This window comes from Etheostoma spectabile, chromosome 23 (assembly GCF_008692095.1).
Source record: "Etheostoma spectabile isolate EspeVRDwgs_2016 chromosome 23, UIUC_Espe_1.0, whole genome shotgun sequence".
In the NCBI taxonomy this organism is placed as follows: Eukaryota; Metazoa; Chordata; class Actinopteri; order Perciformes; family Percidae; genus Etheostoma; species Etheostoma spectabile.
In genome coordinates this window covers 15,966,574-15,991,201 of record NC_045755.1, presented here as the reverse complement: position 1 = coordinate 15,991,201, position 24,628 = coordinate 15,966,574, and the positions used below count along the sequence as shown (strand labels likewise).

Here is a 24,628-nt window from a genome sequence, read left to right as displayed (position 1 = left end):
CCACAGAAGAAGCGTGAAATGTATGACTGTTATGTGTCATGCAGTCTTGCTGGTGGTCACGGCAGTCACCTGACAAATACGAGTCTCCTGTGTTGTTTACTTTCTTTGTTTAGCGCGTTAAACCAACGCTAGTAGTTTTTTAATGAATGCAGCGGTATGCTTCGATAAGGAGAACCATGGTAGTCGTCAACTCGGTGCTCAAGCTGTTGCAGAGGCAGACGTACACCTGTCTGTCCCATCGATACGGGCTGTACCTCTGCTTCGGGGGGATCGTCCTCATGATTGTTTCCGCCTTTCAGTTTGGAGAGGTGAGCTTCTTCTATGTTCTTAACTCCAGTCACTTAATGGCAACCAGGTTTGTTTAGCTAACGTTAGTTGCTCGACAGCTGTTTCATCGTTTTGTTAAAACGAGGCACCGTCCCACCAGGGTCCACTCAAAAAATGGGCTCTTTTAAAGCGATCTGGCTTATCTGTGAACCTACGTTTCCTTAGATATTTAATCCAGACGTTTTATTATTCTTTAGGGTGTTCATGCTACTTCGGCACTATAAATACTCACTTAATATGACCTATTTAACATAATAGATTCCCATGACTTGCTAAGTAACTTCTCTCCACGTTTTAGCCATTTTTTTGTTGAGGATGATTTGTGACTATCACGCAAAGCTTTGATCAAATTTGGGTTTTTTTTTTTCATTTCATGGTTTGTTGTGATATTTTAATATTTATTAAACCACTCAGTCTTATTGGACAGGGTGTCTACCTGTGCAGGAAATGACTGAACAAGGAGTAGTCCCTGATTTTCAGTGTGGTTTGGTGGCCTTGGTTGTGTGGAATATTGGGGATGTAGCAACATTAGCAACTCCTTGTCCTAGAGTGTTTTATGATCTATTGCCCCCTCCTCTCCATACAGGTGGTGGTTGAGTGGAGTCGGGACCAGTATCATGTGCTGTTTGACTCCTACAGAGACAACGTAGGTGGGAAATCATTCCAAAGCAGGTGAGCAAATGACAGCATTTAAGCTCCCAATGAAGGGAGATTTAAACACACCAACAAACAACAAAAGAAAAACATAAATTTCACTACTGTGTCACCCCGTCATTACGTCCAGAACTGTACCGTATACACACATCATGCTGTCTACAGCTGGCCTTGTAATCTTTGCACTTACAGTAATCATGCTAAAATCTTCTTGGGTGGCGCTTTAGAAGTAAAACATCTTATCATATTTACAAATGTTGGTGTAAAAAGCTTGCCCACTTTCTCCAAAAAAAACCCGTCCTTCGTGCCACACAGGACAGTTTGTACCCTTTCCTTGAGATAATCTGAAAGAAGGGTGCAGCGGTGTAACCATGCATGAAGCAAAAACTAACTCCGACTCGGTAGAGGAAAGTGTCATGAGTGATTTGAGTGTTTTCTTTTTGCAGGCTCTGTCTGCCCATGCCTATTGATGTGGTGTACACATGGGTGAACGGCACAGACGTGGCTCTGCTGAAGGAACTGAAGATGGTCAAAGAGCAACTGAAGGAGGAACAAAGGGCTCTGAGGTAACGGTGGCTCCACTAGCTGTGCAAATACAGTGGTGCAATGAAGCTTGATGGTTGGGTAGAATGAGTGCAGTATATAGTGCAAACACACATTCAGTTTTTCCCCTGTATACAGTCAAAATTTGCATACAAGTTGCGTTGTAGCATTATCACTGTTCTACTCTGATTGGCTTGTTCAGACATTGCCCCAGAGGAAGAGGGAATCTTAGATCAAAGGTCAGAATAATTCTGGGGAGAAAGTTCCTCTGTAATAGTCTCTGAACCTTTCTCCTTCTTTCAGCTGGTTGAATGGAAAACGCCTGTTAAAGTAGAGTAGTTATTCTGTTTATTGGCAGTGGCTGTTCTAGGTTTTATATGATGATATTCATACGAATTCACTGTTTTATGGCTCACAGGGAACGCCTGGGCAAAAATGCAAGTGAGACAACTGAAGTGCCAAAAGAGAGGTGAGTCTGAAGATATGTCGATGGTGTGTGATGGACCTAGAGCTGGGAGATATGGGGAAAATCAAATCAATACTGATATTGTGGGGTTGACAATTGGTGCTGTCACAAAATATGCACACAATGGGAATTTTGATAAATAATCATCAGTTATGTTGATATAACAACCATGTGGGTAAAGGCAAATAATAGAACAGCTAGAACAGTCTGGTGTGTTCTGAGAATTAAATTACTCTACTGTTATGCAGCCTTTTAAACCAGGAAAAGACAACACTTGTGTCATATCAGGATATTACGATATCCAAAACTTAAGACAATATCTAGCCTCATAAATCAATATAATATTAATATATTGCCCAGCCCTAGATGGACCTCATATGTCACAAAGTTTGAATACGTACTCGAGAAGGGGTGGGCATATATGGATGAAATCCTCTTATCATAGTTTACATCACACGTGATATATAATATTATATATATATATATATATCTGTTGTGTGTGTTGTATTTATTATATATATATATATATTTATATATATATATATATATATATATATAATATTATATATATATATATGTGTGTGTGTGGTGTGTATATATATACACTACCGTTCAAAAGTTGGGGTCACATTGAAATGTCCTTATTTTTGAAGGAAAAGCACTGTACTTTTCAATGAAGATAACTTTAAAACTAGTCTTAACTTTGAAGAAATACACTCTATACATTGCTATGTGGTAAATGACTATTCTAGCTGCAAATGTCTGGTTTTTGGTGCAATATCTACAAGGTGTATAGAGGCCCATTTCCAGCAACTATCACTCCAGTGTTCTAATGGTACAATGTTTGCTCATTGGCTCAGAAGGCTAATTGATGATTAGAAAACCCTTGTGCAATCATGTTCACACATCTGAAAACAGTTTAGGTCGTTACAGAAGCTACAAAACTGACCTTCCTTTGAGCCGATTGAGTTTCGGGAGCATCACATTGTGGGGGTCAATTAAACGCTCAAAATGCCAGAAAAAGAGAACTTTCATCTGAAACTCGACAGTCTATTCTTGTCCTTAGAATGAGGCTTTCCATGCAGACATTGCTAAAAATTGAAGATTTCCTACAACGGTGTGTACTACCCTTCAGAGGACGCACAAACAGGCTCTAACCAGAGTAGAAAAAGAAGTGGAGGCCGCGTTGCACAACTGAGCAAGAAGATAAGTACATTAGAGTCTCTAGTTTGAGAAACAGACGCCCACAGGTCCCAACTGGCATCTTCATTAAATAGTACCCGCAAACACCAGTGTCAACATCTACAGTGAAGAGGCGGCTGCGGGATTCTGGGCTTCAGGGCAGAGTGGCAAAGAAAAAGCCATATCTGAGACTGGCCAATAAAAGAAAAAGATTAGAATGGCAAAAGAACACAGACATTGGACAGAGGAAGACTGGAAAAAAGTGTTGTGGACGGATGAATCCAAGTTTGAGATGTTTGGATCACAAAGAAGACGTTTGTGAGACCGAACAAATAAAAAGTGCTGGAAATGCCTGACGCCATCTGTTAAGCATGGTGGAGGTAATATGATGTCCGGGGTTTTCTTTGGTGCTGGTAAGGTGGGATTTGTACAGGGTAAAAGGGATTCTATAAGGAAGGCTATCACTCCATTTTACAACGCCTGCCATACCCAGTGGACAGCGCTTGATTGGAGCCAATTTCATCCTACAACAGGACAATGACCCTAAACACACCTCCAAATTGTGCAAGAACTTTTGAAGCAGAAGCAGGCAGCTGTATTCTATCGGTAATGAGTGGCCAGCGCAGTCACCAGATCTGAACCCCATTGAGCTGTTGTGGGAGCAGCTTGACCGTATGGTACGCAAGAAGTGCCCATCCAACCAATCCAACTGTGGAGCTGCTTCGAAGTGTGGGGTGCAATTTCTCCAGATTACCTCAACAAATTAACAGCTAGAATGCCAAAGGTCTCAATGCTGTAATTGCTGCAAATGGAGGATTCTTTGACGAAAGCAAAGTTTGATGTAAAAAAAAATCTTATTCAAATACAAATCATTATTTCTAACCTTGTCATGTCTTGACTCTATTTTCCATTCATTTCACTCGTATGGTGGTGAATAAGTGTGACTTTTCAGGAAAACACCAAAATTGTTTGGGTGTGTTGTGTATGTATGTGTTGTGGTATGTATATTATAATATATATATATATATATATATAATGTATGTGTGTGTGTGTGTGGTGTGTATATATATATATATATATATATATGTGTGTGTGTTAATCATAAAATCCCCCTCTCACCCCTTGTGGGGTGGTATCTGTCATCCTCAAGCTCAGGTCCTCTACACACACATTGCCATTTGAAATGTCTGCTTGTAGTTCAATCGGAAAACTAAATCCCAAACAAAAGTCCTATGCAAATCCAATATTTCCATATCATTCATTCATTCATTCACGCTCATTGATTTACAAACATTGCTCCACAGAGGCAAGAGATATGAAACGGATAGCTACCACTGTACGAAGAGTATTGCTAAATCTATAGTGTCTCATTGTATACAACCTATTAGGTACACCTATACAACATAATGCAATTCGGCACTGCCACACATTCTACCTTTTTATAAAGCTTATAATGACCAGTTTTTGTTTAAACCCATGTGAATATATGTTTTGAGAAGTACTTCTTGGACTGATGGGCATTTCAAAACACTAGGTAATGACTGTTAAAGGCACACCGAAACAGCAGTGTGAGAATGAGATGTTGAAACAGGAAGTTGGGGTGGGTTAAACCACAAGGAGATGGAAATAAAGTGTAAACCGTCTGGATATCAGTTATTTGATGGGGGCAAAAGAGTGCCAGCATTGTTAATAGCTGATTGTGATTGATTGATTGATTGATTGATTGATTGATTGATTGATTGATTGATTGATTGGGGTTGTCCTATGCAGCATTCCTTCCAGGAAAGTAAAAGCAATAGCATATGAATATAAAATGTACATCATTTTTGACATTTCTTTGTGTGACGTATTGAACGTGTCCTTAACCCTTGTGTCGTCTCTCCTTTGACCATGAAATAGTTTTTCCCCTTAAGCTCAGCGTTTTTGTTGCTCTTTACAAAGTTTTTTTTTTTTTAATGAATTTTTTGTGTTGTTGTTTTGGACGTTTTTGGTTACTATTTTCAATAAAAAAAAATTCAATGTCTTTGTACTTTTTTTTGACATTTTTCTCAATGTTTATGGCACTATTTTCGGTGTTTTAGACACTTTTTTTTTTTTTACCCCTACATTTTGTCGCTTTTTCCAACATTTTTCACTCTTATTTCGACTTCCTTTATTTTGGATGTAAAACAAAACTTTGAAAACGGGTCAAATTTGACCCGAAGACAACATGAGGGTTATACATATTGCACTCACTCAAATGGTCAACTTTGGTGGCAACGTGAATCTTAAAAGCTGAAACACAATGAAGACTCGAGTTCCGGCTAGGGCCTTCCTGTGTTCACCGCAATAAATGTTAGGTAGACAAAGGGGCCCCATCTCCCTCGCCTTTCTGTCAGGATTCAAAACGTTTTAACCGCAGACACAAAGAGGGGACTCGATGCATCATTTCCACAAAAGGAAGCCGTTTGCTGAAGGTGTGAACATGACTAATTTCACATATGTTTGACTATTTAGTGCAAAACCACAAAGTTAAAAGGAGGATACCCGAGTGAGAGCACAAGGTGAAAAATGTAAATGTTTTCTTTTGTTTTTTAGTGTCAAGCCCGAATGCCTGCTGTCCCACTGCATCATAGCGCCCATGCTGGCTCTGGACCCGGCTCTGCCAGCCAACGTCACGCTCAAAGAGCTCCCGTCGCTCTCGTCGTCCTTCTCCGCTGCTAAAGAGCTGCTGCTGATGAACAAGCCCTTCCACCCGTCCACCACCGTCTCTGTCGTTGTCTTCCATTCGCAGGCTGAAGGTAAAAACACACAACAGAATTCTGAAGCACACGTTAAAAAGGGATCAGAAAATTTCCACACCTAGTTTTTTTTTTTTTTCCAGGCAAGTCATTAAGAGAGCAACAAACTAAACCCAACAGGTATATCATCCAAAGATGCTATTTGAGGTGTGGTTAATGACTAATATGGGAATGCTGCAGCTGTGGAGCGAGAAATCTGTACCACCAGTAACAACAGCAGCAGCATAAATAATGAATAGAGTGAAACTGTGAGCTAGGGTTGGATGAATTTTCTTTTATTTGCATAGGCATTTAAACACATGACTTGCTGCTTAATACTGAACCCTGTGAGCAGTGTTTAACCATTTTAATGATCCAATACACAGAGCCAAAAATTAGATGATTATTCATTTTTTAAATCCTAAAACAAGCATTAGATTTCTGGACTGATGGGCCTGAAGATTTAGTTTTGCTCACTATTTAGTCATTGTTGTTTTTTTTGTTTTTGTTTTACAGCTGATAAAGCCTATGCAGATGTGTTAGGGGAAGACCAGAAAGTCTCTGTGTCCAGATGTTACCTGGTGAGTTTATACCTAATATTAACTGTTAAATGCATGTTGAACTGTATTAAAATATGCCTGATATCCTTGACATATCCTCCTATGCTCTTTTTCTACATGTTGATTGCTTGATTACATGTGAGGTCAGTTATAAAAAAGGGTGTAAAATTTGCAATTAGGCTAAAAAAAATCATCTTAAACTGCATATGATCTTGGGGATGTGAAAAGTGTGGATTAATGTTCTGTTGTTTACCGAAGGACGAACATTTGGTGTACACTGGTACAACATGTCCATTAGTTACTTGTGTCGAACGGAAGGTATCACTAGAAATATATTTTTATTGATAATGTGGGATTTAGAATTATATAGCGTTTATTTACCATATTGACAGTATGGAAGTATTTGTAACATTGATTGTTTTGATTTGTCTTTTGTGTGGATCCCAGGATGAATACTTGTTACAACGGTAACAACTAGTAGGGATCGTAAATAAAAATAAATAAAAGAATTGCACGGCATTCAATAGTTTAATGGTCACAGAACAATAGGCAAAAGTAATCAAACATTAAAGGTGTTATCTTGTTTGCTTTTTTTGGAACATTGAAATATGTATCTTTGTTATGTGTTTTTTTTTTTTTTGCAGACAACAGATAAAGAGGCTCCGGGTCTGATCCGCATGCAGTCTCTGGCCTACCTCAGCGGCTTCCCGGCTACCTTTAAGGAAACGGAGCAGCTGAGAGTCAAACTGCCCTCTGTCATAACCAGTAAGATCAAACAGGTAAAACATTTTTCTTTATCATAACTTGCGATTGAATTTTTGTTCTCCATTTTCTTTATTTAAAAGGCACAACGCAAAGACCGGGTAAACCCCGCCCACTCTGCACGGCGATTTGATTTCGCCCTGCAGCTCGGTCCGGAAACCTGCACGTTTAATTCTCCTGCTTCAGTTCACAATTCTGTGGGAACCAATCACAAACTGGCTTATCTACCTGGTGCGCTATTATTGGCGGGTTTAACACGATGGCGATAGAGAGGCGACCAAGCAGCTTCCTTGTTTACATTCACCATAGCAGCGGCCACACATTGCATCCATGTGTTGATCGTTCGTCTGATTGGTTGAAGGACTATCCAATTGCGTACAGAGTCAGTTGAACTACGCCCGTTGGTCCCGCCTCTTGTGCAGAGAAAATACAGAGCAGACTCCCCAGACCAAGGCTCAGTCTCAAATCTATTGAGCTTGGCTTGGTCTGGGGATAGCCAGACTAGACGACGCACATTAATCAACATGAGTAGAGTCCAACAGTTAAATGGGCCAGATTTAGCCGTAAAGGCTCATTTACATCGGCAGTCCCTAGCAGGTTGATGGCTTAAAGCAGGGGTCTTCAACGTTTTCCAGGCCAAGGACCCCCAAACTGATGGCGAGATGGAGCGGGGACCCCCTAATTATATATATTGTATAAAATTGTGTTATATCAAACTGGTCCTATAGTGCCATTTGTGCATTGATGACTGAAAGACATCTTCTGCCTCCATTTATCTGTTTACTACAGTGTGTTGAATTCATGTTAATGTGTATTTAAAGACATTTCAATTAGTGGAAAAAATTGCAGGGGGGCGGGGAATATAAAAAAAAAGTCTAATCAACCAAAACTTTTGCGACCCCCATGCAGTACCTCCGCGGACCCCCTGTTGAAGACCCCTGGCTTAAAGCAATAGATACTCAACAACAATACAACACATAAAACAAGAAAGACACAGACAAGAAAAATGACACAACCACTATTCCAGATCATGACAACTGGCAGGTGGATGTCATGAGAAAAAACAAATATCATACACAGTAGACACAGGTAAAAGTGCATAGACACACATTAGAATGCATCAACACCACATAAGCACACACAGAGACTACTATTGTGACAAAGACATTATTCTGAATACGACTTATTACTAGGGAATTACTTGTGCGAGTCCGTCAGTATCGGCCAATCCGATACTTATATTTACCTAAATGTTGATTTAAATATCTGACACAGAAGCAGTTTAGGCCTTCTCAATACTGCCTTATTTTTCATAAGCTACTTGATCCAAATACTGAAAACAATGTAAAAGAAGTTGTCGAGGGAGAAACTGTGGCAAGTAGTTGCTTATTTTTTCTTCAGAGGAACTGCAAGAACGTCACTTCTACTGCGTTTCAGATTTTCAGAGACTCCGATCATATGTATCTCCTTTTTGTATTTAACATCTACAATATTCATGTATTGTCTTTTTTAATACTTTTAATTTGAAATCATCTTATTTCTTACATCGTACATTTTTGTGTTTGTTTTTCTAATATTATTAATTTAAAGATCATTTTCCCCCCAAATTCAACCTCAGACAAACTACATGTAGGCGGATATATTGGTTTCAAAACAGCAGGTGGCAGAGTTGCACGTTTGAAAGATGTAAAGTGAAGACTTTTGACATTTAGCTTTCTTTTATTTATTATAATAATTACTTAGTAGATGCAGAGACTGTGCATCATTTCACTGACCAGATAAGACACCTTTAACATAACTGAACTTTGCCACCAGATGTCACTCTTACAGTGTGCTATCACAGTGGTGAACATGTTGCTTACTACAGACATATACTGTATTTTTGCGTGCGCACAAATTAAGATATTTTAATACATCGCTGCAGCAGCGTAATCTAAGAAAAGGCAAAACACAGATATCTTATTCACCTTGGAGAGGAGGTTGCTGTATCCTGCTAAATATTGTCTTTTTCTATTTTAAACAGTTCTGTTGTGATGCGGACAAAGGGCCTCGGTTTAGCTCGGCTGCTTGTGTATCTAATAATTTTCTGTAATCAGAAGTCTGCTTTAAATTTTTGAGAGCGAGGAATGCCACTAACGAGCGTGGATTACTCTGAAATAATCAAAGAAAACAAGAGCCTGGAGCTGAGTGACCGTGTCAAACCAGCAGACAGGCAGGACGGGCGTGAGCCAACGGACTGTCTTCCCATAATACACTCACATGGCTGATTAGAATGAATGGGTTAGACAACATCTTTTGTTACTGCCTTTTGTATATTTGAATTGCAAAACCGAGTTGTTATACAACAACAGCTTTACACTCAAGATGACTCTTCAGAAGCATTAAAAATGAATTGTCCTAAAGTCAAAGTCTTAAAAAGAACCTCCCGTTACTGTATCTTAGAAGTGAAACAATCAGTCAATTCATTGATCACTGAATACATTTTTATGAAAAAATGGTTCAAACTTCTTAAATGTGAATATTTGTTGATTTTTTAGTCTCATAAGAGAGTGGACTGAACAGCTGTATGTCTTGGGCTGAAGGTAAGACCAAACATGCAATTTAAATTTTAATAATTAAATTAAACTTTGACTACTTTCTGACATTTTATAGACCAAATGATCAATTAAAAAAAAAAACAATCTGGATGTTAATTGATAATGATAATAATAACTATAGTTATAGTTTGTTGCAGCTAATAGAAATAAGAATATGAACAAAAAGACAGCTGAAAAATGTTTGACAAAGACAAATGTTGTCTTTCTTACCCCAGGAAAAACATGGAGCATAATGGACAATCCTGATCAACAATACATTTCTATATTTCTTCCAAAAATGATTGAATTAGACTTTCTTTTTTTCAATGGTGATTCACATCAACTGCAAATAGCACTAAAAAGCTCTCCAAAACAAACTTGCTGATACCCTGATTATTACAACAATGTACTGTACGTAATAACACTTATAACATTTATAACTGTTTGTGAGGACAAACAGGTGAAGAAGCGGCTTCAGTGGAGTCAGACTCGCTGTTAACTCTGTGATCTGGTGATATGTAGGCTACACATATTATCACCAAACCCAGTTGTCCCATCATTCCCTGCATTTGTCTCCAGGTTCTTGGTCGCGGTGTTGCATGGTAGTTTGATGCGATAATAGCCGACGGCATTCGGGCTGTAATCTTAGCTGGCGGTGCGGGGGTTAAGAGCAACTGTTTGGAGTGGCGCGGCGCCAGCCAGCACGCTGAAAGGTCACAAGGATTTTACAGTCCTGCACTCTTGGACACACCCTGTCATCACCATACATGCCTGGCGTTACCTGTTTGGAGTCCAGTTTTTGTTTTTTTAAAAGTGGAACAAGCTGGTAAAGGTGCTGCAGGACTAAAAATGGAGGGTTTGTTGTGGGAGTAGATATGATGGGACATGGGAACTGCAGAAACACAGAGTCCAGGATGGAAAGTGTGTGTGTGTGTGTGTGTAAGGTTGGAAGGAGTTTGGCGATACGGGCCACCACACAATGCACAGTTTGGGTTTCAAGGTGTTTCCTGGTGTCGCTGGGCCGATTCTGTGAAAGAGGGATGATGTGTATAGTGTGGATGGAGAGGTTCAGCAGTGAGAGACAGCGGGTATTTATAGCTGGTGTTAGACCGAATGATATAGTGATGAAAGCTGCCCCACGACCCCGATCATCTGCCCCCAGTGTTTGTGTGCGAGGCTGCTGATGTGTTTGCATTAGCGTGTATTCTTAATGTTTGCTGTTGTCCACACGGTGTCTCATCACCGCTATGAAGCAGTTTTGCTCAGTTTGTGCTGCTCCACACTCTTGAGACTGTGCTTGTATGCAATTTGGAATAATTATTGGAAAAATAAAAAAAAATTAAAAAAAAGAACTGTAGAGGATAAAAAGTTCCAAATGTATGAAAAATAAATAAGTAAAATAAATTAAATGCTAAGTGTACGTGCAGGTGAGATGTGCATGCTTTTAGATTATAAAACGTACATGTCACTCAGTTCACATGCAAACGTACTGTAAAACTTTAGACAAATATTGGAGTGCAAATATGGAGGGTATCAACAAACTGCCTCTGTAGAGATATGATGAAATGAGCTATGAAATTCATTCACTGAAAATGAAATGTTTAACTAGCGATTATTTCAGTATCCGTTAATCCTGACAAACAGATAGTACATCTATATCAAAGTAACCTAGTTTCTTATTATATTTTACTATAAGCATAATGTGACTGAACTGCCATTTCGTTTCATTTTAGTAATTTTTTTAATTTGAATCGCTGAATAAATCGGATATGTTTCTGATTCAGATATATGTGGGACCGTTGGTGTTTTGTCAGGTCTGTCTGGTGCCCGCCACTGTTCTTGCTATTTAGTTCTGTTAGTTTGCTTTTTGTGACTTTATAATCTTAGTCAAAGAAAGTTCCTTATTGGAGGAAAATGTTTCAATGTAAATATATTTGAAACAACTATGTGGGACCAGGCTATTTCAATATAATTTTCATCTTGAGTTGACGAGACCGAAGTGTAATATGTCGATGTTATGGTTGTACACACTCCTATCCCACACATCTGTCAACCAAAAACTAGCTAATAAATAGCTTATGGCTTATTTCAAGACCCAGACCGACCTTATAACAACATGTGATGCAGGAGGACGCAGCGTCAGCTCAGACGTAACGGCTTATTGTGCTGCACGCCATTACCACATGTCATTCCACCTCCTCAAGCAGCTCGCTCACCACGAGTTTAATTGGTTTGCCCAGTGTCACCGCCATTTTCTCTAGACTAATTCAATTTTCGGTTGGCTCTGCAGTGACATACATACAGGCCACAGAGACGGAGACTAAAACCAACACGAGACATGTTAATACCGTGGTGAGGAATAACTTTAACTGCATAACATCAACTTAAATTAATTTGTGGGCCAGATGCAAAAATAAATCCTAAACATGTCAGGGTCTTATGACATTGTCTCGCAGTCTGGATCTTGCCCCCAGGCTGGCAGTTTGAGGCCCTTGACATAAACAATAAAATGTTGGGAAAATGTCCATCACAGTGTCCCATAGCCGAGGGTGAACAGTCTAAAACCCATAGATATTCAGTTTAGAATGATATATAATACAGAACAAATCTGCAAATCCTCTCATTTGAGAAGCTAGAAGCAGAAAACGTTTGAAATATTTTTACTTAAAAACCTATAGATAAATGATAACTTGGTTTGTCCAGATTAAAGGTTCCTTTCAGTTTTAATTTAAACTGTGACCCAGTAAACCAATCACGTGCCATGGGTTACGTATAGAATAGTTTACACATGCAGGCCACCACACGCCTCAGCTTTGTGTGCGTGTGTTAGGGCATTATCAGGACTATGATGAGAGCTATAATAAAGATGGCAATGTGATCCCGGGGCTTGCTGTCTACAGGCTGCTCCCCGCTGGGTTTATAAGACAGAGCTAATCCTCCTCACCTAAAAACAGGAGCAGGGAGAAAAACAAAAGGATTGGAGGTCATGGTGAGATGTTTGGGTTCAGAGTGGATGATGGAGTGAGATGCGGTGAGTCTTTTTTCCTGGCAAGCTTAGAGTTTAAAGAGATGAGAGAGGCGAGACAGATTGTTTTGAAATGGGCAAGGCCAGGGGTAACACACACACACACACACGCACAGAGAGTGCTCCGATGCCTCGCATAGCTCTCCTGAGATCAGACGGAAAGCCACCTTTTATGACCCCCATGGAGAAGATGACATAACAGAATTTTCCAAACTCTCACCTCTTTAAAAACTCAAACACACACACACACACGTTGTTGCATCCTTGCAAAGTTTGCTCTTTAACTAAAGATAGTGCATTACAAGCTGCGCTGTGGTATGACGGTACACACTTCCTGTCTTCTAAGTGGGCATGGCCTCATTTGTATAATTATTGTTTTTGTGCTCACATTGGATATGTTCATATCCAAAAGCCTTATTCACCATTATGTATATTAGTTTTGTTCCGGCGTCTGCGAACAAGAGTTGACTTAGTTAGCTTATCTGGGTTGCCAGATCTCACGAGAGTTTGTTGCTGAGACAGAAACCGATCTCGAATTTTCTCCTGATGTGTCGCCCGTGTCAGGTGTCAGAATGTTTGGGAGATATTTGGCTTTTGAAAAATGGGTCCAATACTATGGGTCCATTTACTTTGGTCAATATGGGGCAAAAGAATCTGTCATAAAAAGTGTTCCTGTCTCCTAAAGAGGCGGAGCAGTGGCAAAACCCTGGTTACACAGATACAGGAAATGACTGAGTTGGTGTGTCTCAGTTCTGCTCGAGGTCACCCGGGCAGTCTTGTCATTTTGATTCCCAGACTTCCAGAAACCTTCCTGTCCCCATGACAGACTGATAAAGGTCTCTGTCACATGATGAAGGTCTCGGTCACAAGCCTGGCTCAACTGTGGCTAAACCACATTGCTGAGTATGTGCCAGTAACTCTGAGAAATTGCTGTTTAGGATGTTCCCACTGTGTTTTGTGGTGATTTAACTTGAAGGGGCACTTCTCTGATTTTACAATTGACAGTGAAGTTACTCATCCCAGACTCTGGAGGGAACTCTGTCAACTCTGAGAGCTTTTGAGTTTGGAAACAACATTTAACTTTAAGCAGTCTGGTTCATACTCAAAAAGTAGTACTTTAAAATTCTTATTTGTCAGTGGAGGGCAATAACTGAAATATTTTAAGCTTGTTATTCTTCTGCACTGTAAACTAATAACAGGGTCTGCAGACGTGCTAGGGGCCCTTTGAACTGCGCATTGGTGCTTTGAGCTAAATGCTAACATGTCACAATGGCAATGCTAACATGCTGATGTTTAGCAGGTAATATTCACCACGTTCATAGTATGTTAGCATGCTAGCATTTGCTAATAAGCAGTAAGTTTAGAGGTCTCTGGTAAATAGACAAAAGTATTTTTTTGCTAAAATGCTGATGTTTAGCAGGCAATATTCACCAGGTTCATAGCATATCAGCATGCTAGCATTTGCTAATTAGCTCTATGTTTACAAGTATCTGGTAATAAGCGAAAGTATTTCTTTTACCAAAATATATTTAACCAGTCTTGTTATTTAGTTTGCATCAAAGAAGTCCATCTACTTTATAAGAAGGCATTCACTGGAGTACTCTTTCAAGCAGTTGACACGTTACTGTTGATATGTTTTTGTCCCTCAGTTTGAGTTATACTCTGAGGCCAGCATCGTCCTGCTCCACCTGAAAAGCCCGCAGGATTTCACTGATCTGACCCAGCAGGCTAAAAAGAACCTGACCCTGGATGGAAAAGAGTTAACCATCAGCCCTGGCTACTTGTTCTGGGACCTCACTGCCATCTCACAGGTACGACCGGTTCTTCCTGAAACCCTGTTAGCTCTTCCTAATGAGCAATAATAACCCCTGAGATTAAAGCTTCAGTGCGTAACGTTTTGATATTAATGAACGGCCGTTACATTCAAGCCATTGCCAAATGAGTTGATACAAAGCTAACAAAACTTTCTCTGTATTTATCAGTATGGCTGTGTTCATAAGCTTTCTAGAGTGAAGATAATGACCTCTTCTGAAGAGTCCATCATGTTTTTTTAATCCTCTGTGTCATCCTTGGCTACTAGCAACTGCATGGGGGGGTCACGTAAGGCTTGTATGATGTGGACGCGCCGACATTGTTGTCATAATTTCTTCGAATTCCTCATGGGGGAACTATACGCACTATAGCTTTAAGGCTACAAATTTAATTTTGTCCTTTCCAGTCCAAACAGGATGAAGATGTTTCAGCCAGCAGATTCGAGGACAACGAAGAGCTCCGCTATTCACTGCGCTCTGTTGAGAGACACGCCCCCTGGGTGCGACACATCTTCATAGTCACTAACGGGCAGATTCCCTCCTGGCTTAACCTGGATAACCCCAGAGTTACAGTTGTCACACATCAGGTAAATTCTAATGCTCACACTGCACTCTCCCACACTTCTCTTATACAGAAATGGGCGATCTGCCTTTTTTTTTTTTTTACTGACCTCTACCCCTGTGTAATGTCTTGAAGAACAAACAGAAAAACACCAACTTTTTAAACCGGAAAGAATCTGGCCTGACAACCCCTGATTAAAACTAATAGTTAAAGTGAACTGATTAGGTTTATATTAACAAGCATACATAGCACATACAATTATGGATTTATACAGTCAAATCAGCAAACTAAGAGAAAGAGAAACTTAGAGAAACTATGCTTTGCATCTGTTGGGAATTACATAAATTATATATTAAATTAATGTAAATGTGTTTTCTTTGACTTTCAGGATATCTTCCTGAACGACAGCCACCTTCCTACTTTCAGCTCCCCTGCCATAGAGACCCACATGCACCGCATCCCGGGGCTTTCCCAAAAGTTCATTTACCTCAATGATGACGTAATGTTTGGCAGAGAGGTCTGGCCGGACGACTTCTACAGCCACTCAAAAGGACAGAAGGTGTGAATGTAACACGACAAAGTGAAATGTGTGCTGCAGTTTGCTGGATAAATACAGTGTACAGACTTTCATGCAAAATGGAGATGGCTTTTTTATTATACTACAAACTGGCCTGTAATCTTTTCTTTTCTCACCTCCCTGCAGGTGTATCTCACCTGGCCTGTCCCCAACTGTGCTGAGGGCTGCCCAGGATCTTGGATCAAAGATGGGTACTGTGACAAAGCCTGTAACAACTCTGCCTGTGACTGGGATGGAGGAGACTGCCTCGGTAGGGGGATCAACTCTGTCGTGTCTCCTGATTATACAAGCTAATTAGTTTCGTTCATGTGTAATATGTTGTCCCTTTTCTCTGATAGGTGCAGCGGGCAGCAGTCGGTTTGTGGCTGGGGTCGGTGGTGGCGGGCCCGGAGCTGGTGCACAGATGTGGCAGTTTGCAGGTGGCCTCGGAGGTCTAGGGGGGGCGTCGTACTGTAATCAAGGCTGTGCCAACTCCTGGCTGGCCGACAAGTTCTGTGACCAGGCCTGCAATGTTCTCTCTTGTGGTTTTGATGTGGGAGACTGTGGCCAAGGTGAGTTATATCCAAACTCAAACTATGTTAATAAAAAAAGGCCAAAAAAGGTTTGATGCATTTTTTGCCTTTAACTAATATGCCCTCCCCCCCATGATCTGGATATTGCACTAATCTATATTGTGATTAACAGTGCAGCCCTACCAAAAAGAAGGAAGCTATAGAGTATTTCGGGACAGACTATTGCAATTTTTGTTATCATGGGATTTGTTGCTTTATGTTGTAGAGCACTTTGGCGAGCTGCACCATGTGACCCTGCTGAGGGATCAGAGTCTCTACACCCTCCCAGTAGGTGAAACCAGGCCATACTTCAGCTTCGATGGACTGGCTCGCAGAGTCTCGGAGGCCCACGTCAGCGACAACCCAGTGCTTCGCCACACCTCTGTCGCCAACAAGTGGAAGACCATTCACCTGCTGCTCCATCCGCGCCACAACGCCACCCAGATCCAGTACAATCTCACTTTCCAGAGAGAAGACCAAACAGAGTTCATAATGAGCTTCAGCGTAGCAGTCGACACCCGCGAGGTGCCTCAGGCTAATGTGTCCCAGTCTGCTGGGAAAGCTGCCGACAAAGAGCCAAAGCCGACCCCGACTCCAGAGCCACTGGTCCCATTCTCAGACATTCCTGAGGACAAACGGGGCCCTAAGATCCAGAAGAGGCCGCCTGGTGAACTTCAGGTTGTCATAGAAGTGCCTTCAGTTAATGTGTCGCTTCTACCAGCCGCTGTCCAAAGTGAGCTGCAAAAGCTGGAGGAGAAGCTTCTGATCGGTGACATTACCATGAAGGGCTATAACTTCACAAAGGCTGAACTTCTCAAACCTTACATGACACTGGCTGAAAAGCAACAGGTTTCCAATTCGCATCCTGTTAATGAGGGGGCAGCCAAGGGCCAGGGAAAGCCCTATAAAGACTTGGAGGGAGAGCAGTTGAAAGGGAAATCACCCGTGGAAGAGAAAGCTGGAAATATCATTCAGAAAAATTTAAACTCAAAAGAAGAAATGTCCGTGTCCAAATGGAAAGACGCGGCTGTGCAGGAAAAACCTGTCACTCCTCTAATCCCAGTCAACATTGATGATAAGCAAGAGAAAGACATTGTAACTCCCAAACATTATAATTTGAATGCAGCGATTGAGAGACCTTTGACTTCCAAACTGCTAGGTAGCATTTCCAAAACCAAGGGCACCAAGACTCCGGCAGAGCCAGCAGACGCTGGAGGACGAGCTCCAGCCGGGAGGAGACTCCAACACTTCATCTCCGCAGACAGAGGCTTCCTGCCGTGGGAGAGGAGGAAATATTTCCAGGAAGTTCTTGAGGTGAGAAGGGGACAACTTCCACTTTTCTAGTCACACATTTCGGTTTCTTAAAATGCTAATCTTGCGGTGTTGACTCTACAGGAAGAAGAACGTCTGCAGAGAGTGTTGTCGTACGAGAGCGACGGTGCCGCCACTGGCCGAAGGCTGCAGGACACTTTTGCCGACTCGCTGCGCTACGTCAACAAGCTGCTCAACGGCGAGTTTGGATTCACGTCGCGCAAAGTACCTGCACACATGCCTCACATGATCGACCGTCTCATCATGCAGGAGCTGCAGGACACGTGAGTGTGCTACAGATTATTTGTTTTGTTTTTTAAGGTATTTCTAAAGACGCGACATCTGAAACTGCTCCGCGCTCTTTTCCTTAGATTCCCAGAGGAGTTTGACAAGACATCCGGCCATCGTGTTCGTCACCCAGAGGACATGCAGTTTGCCTTTTCGTACTTCTACTTTCTGATGAGCGCTCAGCAGCAGCTCAACGTGTCCGAGGTGTTTGACCAGATCGACACAGACCACTCAGGCGTCCTGTCCGACCGAGAGATTCGAACCCTCGCTACCAGGATCCACGAGCTGCCCCTCAGCCTCCAGGTTGGTCCTCGCTTCGATATGTCTTTTCTAGCCCGACAGATTTATCGGCGGGCCGATATTATCGGCATCGGCATTGATAATGGCCGATAAGTTTTTTTTTTGTTTTTTTTTAAAATATTAATTTATCAGAATAATTTACAATGACAAATAAATTAGTTTGTTAAATGAATATTTCAAAACAGATGAAACACCCTTCAACCATGTTATGAGTGTCGGTGTTGCATTGTTTGTCCACCAGAGGGCACTCTACAACGTCCCTTTTGGCAACACTTTTTGTTCAAAGGACTTTAAGTTTCATATCTTAATTTGTTTTTTTTTACATTTTATTTATCAGAACTTTAACATATTTTGATGTTCGTCTGTTCTGTTGTGCATTATTATGTCAGTGAGGACTCCTAAATAACTAATGGAAATCATTTTGTTTTGTTACGCGGTTCTAGATTTTTTTTATTTTCTTTTTTAAATATATATCGTAATATTGGATTTTTAAATGACCAAATATTTGTATCGATATCGGCCTTAAAAATCCTTTATCGGTCGGGCTCTAATCTTCTCTCCCTAACACAACTCTGATCCTCCACCGGGCACGTCTGCCGGGAGCGTTTCAGAAGCGGAGCGTCTTGCTGCCTGACTCGCAGATCATATTGTCTCTCCAAGTCCTTTACAGAACAATCCCGTGTTCATTAACTATCTACTTTCCACTCCAAGTACTCTTGTAATGAGACTCCATGCCTTCCTTTTTTCTGTGATGTTATATTATGTTTTTCAATCTCCAAGATGAATCTCCCGTTTTCCGCGGTGTTGTAAAGGAGACTTAAGCGATGTTGGGGGGGTGTCGTTTGGTGAATTGACTAGATAGTCTTGCTGTTTAACTTCCTGCACGGCTGTCCAAACGGCCCACGTGAAAATAGATCTGGCGCGTATCTTTAGAGCCGCTTCACGCAGACTTCTGGGACGCGCAGTAGCGCAGCTGGTAGAATATGGGTAAGGCTTTGAGACTTGTCAGATACTAGTGTACAATATTTCTTGCTGTTTAGGACCTGACAGGCCTGGAGCAGATGTTTATAAACTGCTCTAAGACTCTCCCGACAAACCTGACCCAGCTCCACCTGGTGAACCCAACTCAGGAGGCCTACTATGACCCCAGCATGGTGAGCCATACGAGAAGTAAAGAGGAAACCTCAAGTTGATGTTTTATAGCATGTTTCCTGTTAAAACACTTGCATATGATAACTTTTTGCAAGCCATATTATGCCTTTCATATGCCTTATTTGACTGATAATCTGTACTTTGTTTCAATCCACAGCCTCCTGTCACAAAAGGCCTTGTCCTCCACTGCAAGCCCATCACAGAACGCATCCAGAAAGCCTTCAGAGACCAGAATAAGTACAAGTGAGATCTTTAAGTGCTTTGAAGTCTGAAAATGTATGCAAATTCAGATAGCCTCCCTGCTTAGCTTTACGGCTGCTGCTGCTAACATGTGCTCTGTTGGACAGGTTTGAGATCATGGGAGAGGAGGAGATAGCTTTCAAGATGGTGCGGACAAATGTGTCCCATGTGGTCGGCCAGTTGGACGACATTAGGAAGAATCCCAGGTGGGAAAGGCTGTAAAATGCGGTGCAACCAAAGTTCCCCTGTTAAACTGTACTAACGTGTGTTTTCATGAATCCCTAACAGGAAGTTCATCTGTCTGAATGATAACATCGACCACAGCCATAAGGACGCTGCCACGGTGAAAGCTGTGCTGAGAGATTTTTATGAGTCCATGTTCCCGCTGCCGTCCCAGTTTGAACTGCCAAGAGAGTATCGCAACAGATTCCTGCATATGGAAGAGCTCCAGGAATGGTAGGCGTTGAGGTTTAGAGACAATTTGGATCCGTTGAAATTTGAATGAAAGTTGCTACTGAGGCTGCAACTATTATTAGCCAGAATAGCAGTGTACTGTTTAGTGCTAATTAACAAACGTTAGCATGGTGAACATAGTAAACATTCTACCTGCTAAACATTAGCATGTTAGCATTGTCATTGTGAGCATGTTAGCATGCGGATGTTAGCATTTAGCTCAAAGCATCACTACAGCCTAGGGTTGAAGGATTTGGGAGAAAAAAATGTAATTGCGATTTTGCAGCTAGTATTACGATTCGATTAGCATTTTTTTTTCTTCTTATAAGTTCATTGTCATGGAACACTATAACATGAAACACCATCAAAACTGCTCCATATCTCCCCCCCCTCCCGGAACAGCCTGAGATGAGAATTTGTGGCTGTCACCACGTGGGGCCGAGTGTTGCCAGGTTGGAGCAGTGGGAATCCCTCAGGGGCTTTAGAGGGGTTTTGTCAGGTATCCAGCCTCACATAGAGGCTTTAAAATTAGACCAGGCCGCTTCAGATCAGTCGCTAGCTGTAAGATACTTGCAATATCATCACACAGCTGAGCCTCCCGTCTCCTCTTCTGACTTCCCACCTCTCATTCTGTCTTTTGAGTTAGTGAAGTAGCGGGGAGATGGCGTGGGTGATGTCACCTTGTCACCCTGTTACCCTGCCGCCCTCTGCATACTGTATGTTTCCTTCTTGTTACATCCAGCCCATCGCTCCCCTCCAGTTTAGCTTCTGCATCTGTACCAGCTGCTGTTGATGGATAATGAAAGTTCTTGTTTTTATTGAAAACTAACGTGTGTGTGTGTGTGGGTGTGGTGTGTGGGTGTTGTGTGTGTGTGTGTGTGTGTGTGTGTGTGTGTGTGTGTGTGTGTGTGTGTTCCCAGGAGAGTGTATCGGGACAAGCTGAAGTTCTGGACGCACTGTGTCCTCGTGACCCTCGTCGTCTTCACCATCATGTCCTTCTTTGCCGAACAGGTAGTGTGTCCATCTCGGACCCCACCCCGTTTATTTACACAACACGCAGGGACATACACTCACACACCTCTCCGTTTCCATGATTCACACTTGAGCTATGATTCAGGCATTCCCTACCAAAGTTCCGCTCGGCAGGGCATCCGTCTCATGTGTTGTGCCAGGACCTGACTTTACACAAATATGATATGATATGATACAAATAGATGCCGAGCAGTCCTCTTGTTTATCTTTGTTGACTTGGATCAGACAGTACTTGTATTTGCTTTAACCTTTTGTTGCCAGATAAGTGGGATTTCTAACTGGAAGAACGTGATGACATTATAGCGAAGAATTGAATCAGGATAGTGGTTTTGGGACACTATTCCTGTTGAATTCTTCCCATTTGGTACTTGAAAGAGATTAAAACCAATGCCAGGAAATGTTAAACAAATACAACTCTGCCACCGTTTGACATTTAGCGGTTTTCAGGCGCTTCCCTAATCCAAAGGTTTCCCGTTTCTCCTCAGCGAACCTAATAAAGGTCAATAGTTGCAGTGACCTTAGGAGAATTTCACCCATAGCAACCCGTGGGACCAGTGATCCCAATTAAGAATGTGTTGGACTTGTCCGGTGTCTCCGTCAGCACACACAAACAGACTTTTGATGTCTTTTTGGCACCAGGTGAGCCTGGCTGTCTTGCTGTTCAAAGTATTAAGATAGAGACATTTGAGTCAGCTTTGCACAGTTTAGATTAGAGAGATCGGTCTTCTCTCCAGAGGGAGGTGGTTTTTCCCTCTGATGCCCTACTTCTAAGATTATCTTTGCTTTCTTGGGTTACAAAAGGTCTGGGGGAATTTGGTGTCAAAGTCCGTTTGAGTCACCAAATCTTGATCATCTGAACAGTTAAACTGAACAGGTAAATTTATTTGACAACGTTGATACCCCTTATACCTGTTCGTTAAATGTGAAGCTACACTGCACACATGGTTTGGGTCAGATTCATTTATTTGATTTGGAAAATGCACATTAATCAACATTTCTGTAAATGGCCAGTGTTAGCCAGTCGGCTTACATTCAACTGTAGTCCGAGTCACCTAGTATGCATGTCTTTAGCTTAGCATAGAGACTGGAAAGAGGGGTAATACCGATTTTGATAATTAACAACTAAAAACATTACACACCGGACCCTTTAATTTGTACAAAAAGAAAAATGACTCTCTGGGTATGTGCCGGTGTTGCACAATATTCTATGACAGGGTCATTTCTTGGCTCTAAGCAGTTGCTGGGCAACAACAGACATTTTATTTTTTTTATGGAATATTCAAATGGGTATACCGCTAATTAGGAAGCTTTAGAGGCGCTGTTAGGCAGATTTAGTTACCATTGGACAGAGCCTTTATACTGATCTAAGCAAGCAGCTACTGGCTATAGCTTTATATTTATGGTCATATGATTGGTATTGAGCTTTAATATAATTAACTCGCTGCCAGAAAGTGAATAAGCTAAGTGTATTCCCCAAAATGTTGAACAACAGCTTGAGGTAGAAACAGCACCACCCTTCTATTCGTAGATGAGTCATCCTCTGGCTGACAAACAGCACAAAGCTTTTTTTGTCTTTCTCTCTTTCCCAGTTGCATGCTGTTTCTAATTATGCCATTTTTCCCACTTCCGTCTCCTTGCAGCTAATTCTGCTAAAGCGAAAGCTGTTCCCGAGACGCAGGGTGAACCAGGACAGCAACCCTGAGCGGGTGTGAAAGACAGACAGTCTTCCCTCTCCTCTATGCACTTCAGCAACCTCCACCCTTTCTCTCCTGCTCAGTAGAGAGGATTCAGACCGGGGGGGGGGCTGGGTGGAAACAGGAATCTGAAGTCCTCTGTGCTTGTGTTGCATCAGCACAGACACAGGATAGAAACTCATGAGAGATGGTGATGAGACATTTTTCATAAGATGATGGATGGGTCTGGCCGGTGAAAGGAATGGCAGCCAGAAAGAAGAAGCCTGTACTTCTTCTCTTCCTCCACTGGGGGCGCATCTGAGACTTTTGAACACTTACACAAACACTCCTTGTCTACTGCACTACCCTCACCATGTCGTTGATTGATGGGCTGTTAAAGTGTAAAGCATTTGACAGCTGTGTGTGTGTCTGTGTCTGTGTGTCTGTGTGTGTGTGTTACCATAATGTCCACAAACTGTTGTGTTTAAAGCTCGAACGTTAAGCAGACTAATCGATCAGTAATTAATTTGACGATCAATTAATTGTTTGAGTCAAATTAGCTGTTACCAGCTTCTTTCACGTGAGTATTTCCTCTCTTTTATATCATCAAAAGTTGATGATCTTTGGCTTTTGGACTGTTGGTCAAACAAGAAATACATTTGCAAAAAAGAAAATTTTAAAGACAAAACAATTAATTGACTAATTGAAGAAAGAAAGAAAAAAAAGTCAGATGAAAATAATTGGCTTTTATCGCTATGGCTTCATTTTAAAGAAATGAAGGAATAAGTACATAAAGGATGAATAAAGTAATTCAATAAATGTTGGCTGTTATAGCTTTGTTGTCTTTAAAAACATGAAACTTGAAGTGCCTTCATTGTTCATTCCTGCCTGTCTGAACATTTTTGTTTATCTCCAGTTTTTTTTTTATACCCGTCTTCCTTTAAATGTTGGCCACATCACACCCTGGTAAAGGGATTTATAGTGAGAACAAATGGGTCGTAGGATAGTAATTTATATCTTAATATGGTACAAATGTAATTCATTGTTGTAGCTACATGTAAGTGTATACTACAGCTTTCATAGCCACCTGTAGGCGTGTCCCCGTGGGACTCAACAGGCTTGCTACTGTCTGAAATTCAGACCCCCCCCCCCACCTCAGCATGTTCTGTAACTTGTTTTGATTGTATTATTGTAACAGTGAACCCAGGGACTGATGCACCTCAAGTTGAATGCCACAGAATGTAAACATAGCCTTAGACAATGCCACCTGCTCCAACCTTTTCCTCTGAATGTCAGTTTCACAAAGTTGTTCATTCTAATGACAAAATTGGAAGTGACTTCTAGATGCTGTCAGCATTTTACCAGCTGCCAGTAAAAGTTATATGATGTAGGATGTCAGCAGGCGAGGCGATGAGTAACATATCTGTAAAATGGGAATTCTCTCAGATTGCATCATTACTGTGGCTCCTCTGACTAAAATAAAATGTTCTTTGGTTCATCATCTTGGTGTTTTTGTCAAAGTGTCTGTAGCATTGTGCATATACTCACATACTGTACTTAGTACAACTTTGAGGTACTTAAGATGAGTCCATTTTGGGTTACTTTATACTTCCACTCCATTACATTTCCAAGAGAAATATTGCATTTTTTACTCCACTACATTTATTTTCCCCATTATAGTTACTTTTCATATTAATCTTGTTGGGATTCCTCGTTACGTTTCAGATGTCTGAGTTGTTAGCAGTTCCACCAAAGACACATTAGTTTAATTCCTACATGGTGTTATGAAAACATTACTGGATTCCCAAACCGGTAAAATCATCC

At 41.3% G+C, this 24,628-nt stretch overlaps 1 protein-coding gene across 1 annotated transcript; it reads left to right on the top strand.

Moving 5' to 3' along the window:
- On the top strand, positions 1–24,305 carry gnptab (N-acetylglucosamine-1-phosphate transferase subunits alpha and beta). Its single transcript, XM_032505502.1, has 21 exons — positions 1–308; positions 914–999; positions 1,428–1,547; positions 1,943–1,993; positions 5,750–5,952; positions 6,448–6,512; positions 7,136–7,270; positions 14,504–14,665; positions 15,073–15,252; positions 15,616–15,786; positions 15,931–16,054; positions 16,143–16,355; positions 16,582–17,669; positions 17,751–17,950; positions 18,038–18,257; positions 19,295–19,408; positions 19,564–19,649; positions 19,754–19,852; positions 19,935–20,102; positions 21,020–21,110; positions 22,772–24,305. The coding sequence occupies exons 1-21, from the start codon at positions 147–149 to the stop codon at positions 22,841–22,843; spliced, it is 3,810 nt and encodes a 1,269-aa protein (XP_032361393.1). The 5' UTR covers positions 1–146; the 3' UTR covers positions 22,844–24,305.
- The last annotated feature ends 323 nt before the right edge of the window (positions 24,306–24,628 follow it).